At 43.6% G+C, this 4,948-nt stretch overlaps 1 protein-coding gene across 1 annotated transcript; it reads left to right on the top strand.

Moving 5' to 3' along the window:
* The first annotated feature begins 261 nt into the window (after window positions 1-261).
* LOC124121044 lies at window positions 262-1,146 on the top strand. The gene is made up of 2 exons (XM_046483989.2): window positions 262-400; window positions 637-1,146. The coding sequence occupies exon 2, from the start codon at window positions 664-666 to the stop codon at window positions 1,129-1,131; it is 468 nt and encodes a 155-aa protein (XP_046339945.2). The 5' UTR covers window positions 262-400; window positions 637-663; the 3' UTR covers window positions 1,132-1,146.
* Window positions 1,147-4,948: the final 3,802 nt, after the last annotated feature.

Raw genomic sequence — 4,948 nt, forward strand, 5'->3', positions numbered from 1 at the left:
TAGCTGTAATTGCATTGGATGAACCACTAAATCTATCATGCTTCCCGGCAGTGAGATAGCCACAGGGTGCCAGGTTAGGTCACAAATTACACAGTTTGCATTTAATAATTATGCAGGAAGATATGCATAATACAGAGAGGCAGGTGACAATGTCCCATGTGATATTACATAATAGAGATTCATTCTTCACGCTCTAAAGTTGTAAAAACTTTCATTGGAATTGTATTTACTCAAACCTTCCAATGTGGGCATTTACATTCAACATCCTGATTTCCTGTACCACATGTATATAAGGCGGTGTGAATCCCAAAAGCGACATTCAAATTGTTTATTCTCTCGTGGATAAACAGCGTAACTGACAGGATGCGCCTTCTTAACGTTGCAGTTGTTGTAGTCTTGGGTAAGTGTGCCTTATCTGATGAGAATTCGCAATCTTAAACTTTGTAATAATCAACTTTATTAGCTCTTGCTGAGTTTTAAGTGGCTTTTCGATTTGCTGACAACGTAATGAATAGGATAGTTTCTACCATGGTCTAAACTGTATCAGGAATGGTGGACGGATTTTGTGTGTGTGTGTGTGTGTATCCTGTCATATATGACCACTTATGTATTGTTGTTTCTTTACATTCTTCACAGTCTTCCTTGGCTCCGCCCTTGGTGGCCATGGTGGTGGTGGTGGCGGCCATGGAGGCGGAGGCCACGGAGGCGGAGGCCATGGAGGTGGCGGCCACGGTGGTGGTGGTGGTGGTGGTCACGGAGGCGGCGGTCACGGTGGTGGAGGTCACGGAGGTGGTGGCCATGGAGGAGGAGGAGGAGGAGGACACGGAGGTGGTGGCCATGGAGGAGGAGGAGGAGGCCACGGAGGTGGTGGCCACGGAGGAGGTGGTCACGGAGGAGGTGGTCATGGAGGTGGTGGTCATGGAGGCGGACACCACGGTTAAAAGATTCAAGGATCATCATATTCACATCAAATGCTGGACATTTGATATCATATTTGTCGATTGCACTCACCATGCTGCATCCATCCATTCTGTCTATTTCTCAACGAGTACAAATAAAGCTGTGATTTATATTGTAAATATATCTTTGGTTATATTTTCTTCAAGTACAATCAAATTCAAGATTGTATGAGCTAGTTTCCCTACTTACTTTTCAGTGTCCTGCATAGTGATTGTCACTTTGGAATCATTGCCCACAAAGGTTAGGAACCTCGGAGGCCATCCAATAAACCTATACACATGTTGAACAAAGCAACTAGACTGTTTCTGTCCGAAAATGCATGAAGTCCCATTTAGTATCGTACTATTATTATGGCCTCTAAACGTCCACCTGGCTTATAATTACAGCCGTGTGCATGTCCAAATAAAACTGTGGCACGTGCCTCAATGCACTCATGCAATGCCGATAGAATTAAGAGCTTATACAGTTGAGCAGCGCTCCACCATACAACGGCACGTTCTCAAGAGAAAGCCCACTCTAAACCAAAACCAATTGGTTTGTTTTCTGTTTTTTCAAAAGTCCAGCGCAATATGAATGGTCAAGGAGCAGATTCGCTCTAAGATAGACTGGGCCCGAGACCACAGTTACGTCCCCTAAGTTTTACCATGACCCGGAAGGTAAATAGGAGAATATAGTCCCCTGTTTGAATGGGTTGTTGAGTCTGTGCCAGATATGTTTGGAGTGACTTGTGATAGCTTAAATGCAAGATTGGACATTGTATTGTGTTGGTAATTTGTTTTGATCCAAAATGTGTGCATGATATTGACTCGAACTTCCCATGATTTGACCCCCAGTTGAAGGCCGATGGGTGTGTTTCGGCTCGATACTTCCAGTGACCGTTGTTGACAGCGTTTACTTGGAAGTCGAGCTGGTGGACCCAGACTGGTATTTTGCTGTTCAAATGATAAGTAACAGGTTAGTCAGCATGGGCGATATTAATCAGTATGAGTTGGCATGCCACTGTAGATAGCAAAGAATGACGAATAATTGTGCTCTGAGGCCAGATGAATGTTCATCTCTGGTGCTGTAGTTTGGTGGGTGGGTGTGGGTAATGGTTGGCAGGAAGGGGCTCATACATGGGTAATAGATTGACGGCTGAAGCCCCTAGTGCCTGTCATAAACTACCACCACATCCATGTTCCTGCGGAGACAGTGGTTTCATCAGGTATTCGTGTGATGGATAAGTATATCCTGTCCACATGTGGTGTTCGAAAGCTGAGATTTTACCACTCTTTAGAAAATGTTCATGCATTTCATCATTGATTAGTGTTTGGGCCAGTTACGAAATAGCATAAAATGTGACGTGAACTTTCTCACCCAAACACTCCCAAACACACACATATACACACACGAGATAAACTTAGATGGAAGAGTTCCTTTTAAAAGTAATATGGGCAGGGATGACATGATTTCCCTGTGTTCATTCATGTGTTATAGGCCAGAAAACCAAAGAGCGTATATCATCAGCTTTCACCCTGTTTTATTGTAGAAATTAATGAGACTTTGAAATTATTAGGGCAGGTATTCAAACTTTGAAATATATCACACACTTGAAAAATCCGACTTCACATAAGGTTTGATTATGAATAGATGAATAATTAGCTTCCCACAACCTCTGCTTTTAAACACGTATTTGACATACGTTGATAAAGTCAACCAAGTCATGGTAGCTTAGTAGACTCAGTACTTGCACCCAACGAAATTCTAAAGGTCAGCATTTATCCTTCATTTAAAATATTCTATCTCCATTCAAGTTTTTCACAAAACGGTCTGTAGCTGTAATTGCATTGGATGAACCACTAAATCTATCATGCTTCCCGGCAGTTAGATAGCCACAGGGTGCCAGGTTAGGTCACAAATACACAGTTTGCATTTAATAATTATGCAGGAAGATATGCATAATACAGAGAGGCAGGTAACAATGTCCCATGTGATATTACATAATAGAGATTCATTCTTCACGCTCTAAAGTTGTAAAAACTCTCATTGGAATTTTATTTACTCAAATCTTCCAATGTGGGCATTTACATTCAACATCCTGATTTCCTGTACCACATGTATATAAGGCGGTGTGAATCCCAAAAGCGACATTCAAATTGTTTATTCTCTCGTGGATAAACAGCGTAACTGACAGGATGCGCCTTCTTAACGTTGCAGTTGTTGTAGTCTTGGGTAAGTGTGCCTTATCTGATGAGAATTCGCAATCTTAAACTTTGTAATAATCAACTTTATTAGCTCTTGCTGAGTTTTAAGTTGCTTTTCGATTTGCTGACAACGTAATGAATAGGATAGTTTCTACCATGGTCTAAACTGTATCAGGAATGGTGGACGGATTTTGTGTGTGTGTATATCCTGTCATATATGACCACTTATGTATTGTTGTTTCTTTACATTCTTCACAGTCTTCCTTGGCTCCGCCCTTGGTGGCCATGGTGGTGGTGGTGGCGGCCATGGAGGCGGAGGCCACGGAGGCGGAGGCGGAGGCCATGGAGGTGGCGGCCACGGTGGTGGTGGTGGTGGTGGTGGTCACGGAGGCGGCGGTCACGGTGGTGGAGGTCACGGAGGTGGTGGCCATGGAGGAGGAGGAGGAGGACACGGAGGTGGTGGCCATGGAGGAAGAGGAGGAGGACACGGAGGTGGTGGCCACGGAGGAGGTGGTCACGGAGGAGGTGGTCATGGAGGTGGTGGTCATGGAGGCGGACACCACGGTTAAAAGATTCAAGGATCATCATATTCACATCAAATGCTGGACATTTGATATCATATTTGTCGATTGCACTCACCATGCTGCATCCATCCATTCTGTCTATTTCTCAACGAGTACAAATAAAGCTGTGATTTATATTGTAAATATATCTTTGGTTATATTTTCTTCAAGTACAATCAAATTCAAGATTGTATGAGCTAGTTTCCCTACTTACTTTTCAGTGTCCTGCATAGTGATTGTCACTTTGGAATCATTGCCCACAAAGGTTAGGAACCTCGGAGGCCTGCCAATAAACCTATACACATGTTGAACAAAGCAACTAGACTGTTTCTGTTCGAAAATGCATGAAGTCCCATTTAGTATCGTGCTATTATTATGGCCTCTAAACGTCCACCTGGCTTATAATTACAGCCGTGTGCATGTCCAAATAAAACTGTGGCAAGTGCCTCAATGCACTCATGCAATGCCGATAGAATTAAGAGCTTATACAGTTGAGCAGCGCTCCACCAATACAACGGCACGTTCTCAAGAGAAAGCCCACTCTAAACCAAAACCAATTGGTTTGTTTTTTGTTTTTCAAAAGTCCAGCGCAATATTAATGGTCAAGGAGCAGATTCGCTCTAACATAGACTAGGCCCGAGACCACAGTTACGTCCCCTAAGTTTTACCATGACCCGGAAGGTAAATAGGAGAATATAGTCCGCTGTTTGAATGGGTTGTTGAGTCTGTGCCAGATATGTTTGGAGTGACTTGTGATAGCTTAAATGCAAGATTGGACATTGTATTGTGTTGGTAATTTGTTTTGATCCAAAATGTGTGCATGATATTGACTCGAACTTCCCATGATTTGACCCCCAGTTGAAGGCCGATGGGTGTGTTTCGGCTTGATACTTCCAGTGACCGTTGTTGACAGCGTTTACTTGGAAGTCGAGCTGGTGGACCCAGACTGGTATTTTGCTGTTCAAATGATAAGTAACAGGTTAGTCAGCATGGGCGATATTAATCAGTATGAGTTGGCATGCCACTGTAGATAGCAAAGAATGACGAATAATTGTGCTCTGAGGCCAGATGAATGTTCATCTCTGGTGCTGTAGTTTGGTGGGTGGGTGTGGGTAATGGTTGGCAGGAAGGGGCTCATACATGGGCAATAGATTGACGGCTGAAGCCCCTAGTGCCTGTCATAAACTACCACCACATCCATGTTCCTGCGGAGACAGTGGTTTCATCAGGTATTCGTGTGAT

The sequence above is a fragment of the Haliotis rufescens genome, unplaced genomic scaffold, assembly GCF_023055435.1.
Source record: "Haliotis rufescens isolate VD_foot unplaced genomic scaffold, xgHalRufe1.0.p SCAF_140, whole genome shotgun sequence".
In the NCBI taxonomy this organism is placed as follows: Eukaryota; Metazoa; Mollusca; class Gastropoda; order Lepetellida; family Haliotidae; genus Haliotis; species Haliotis rufescens.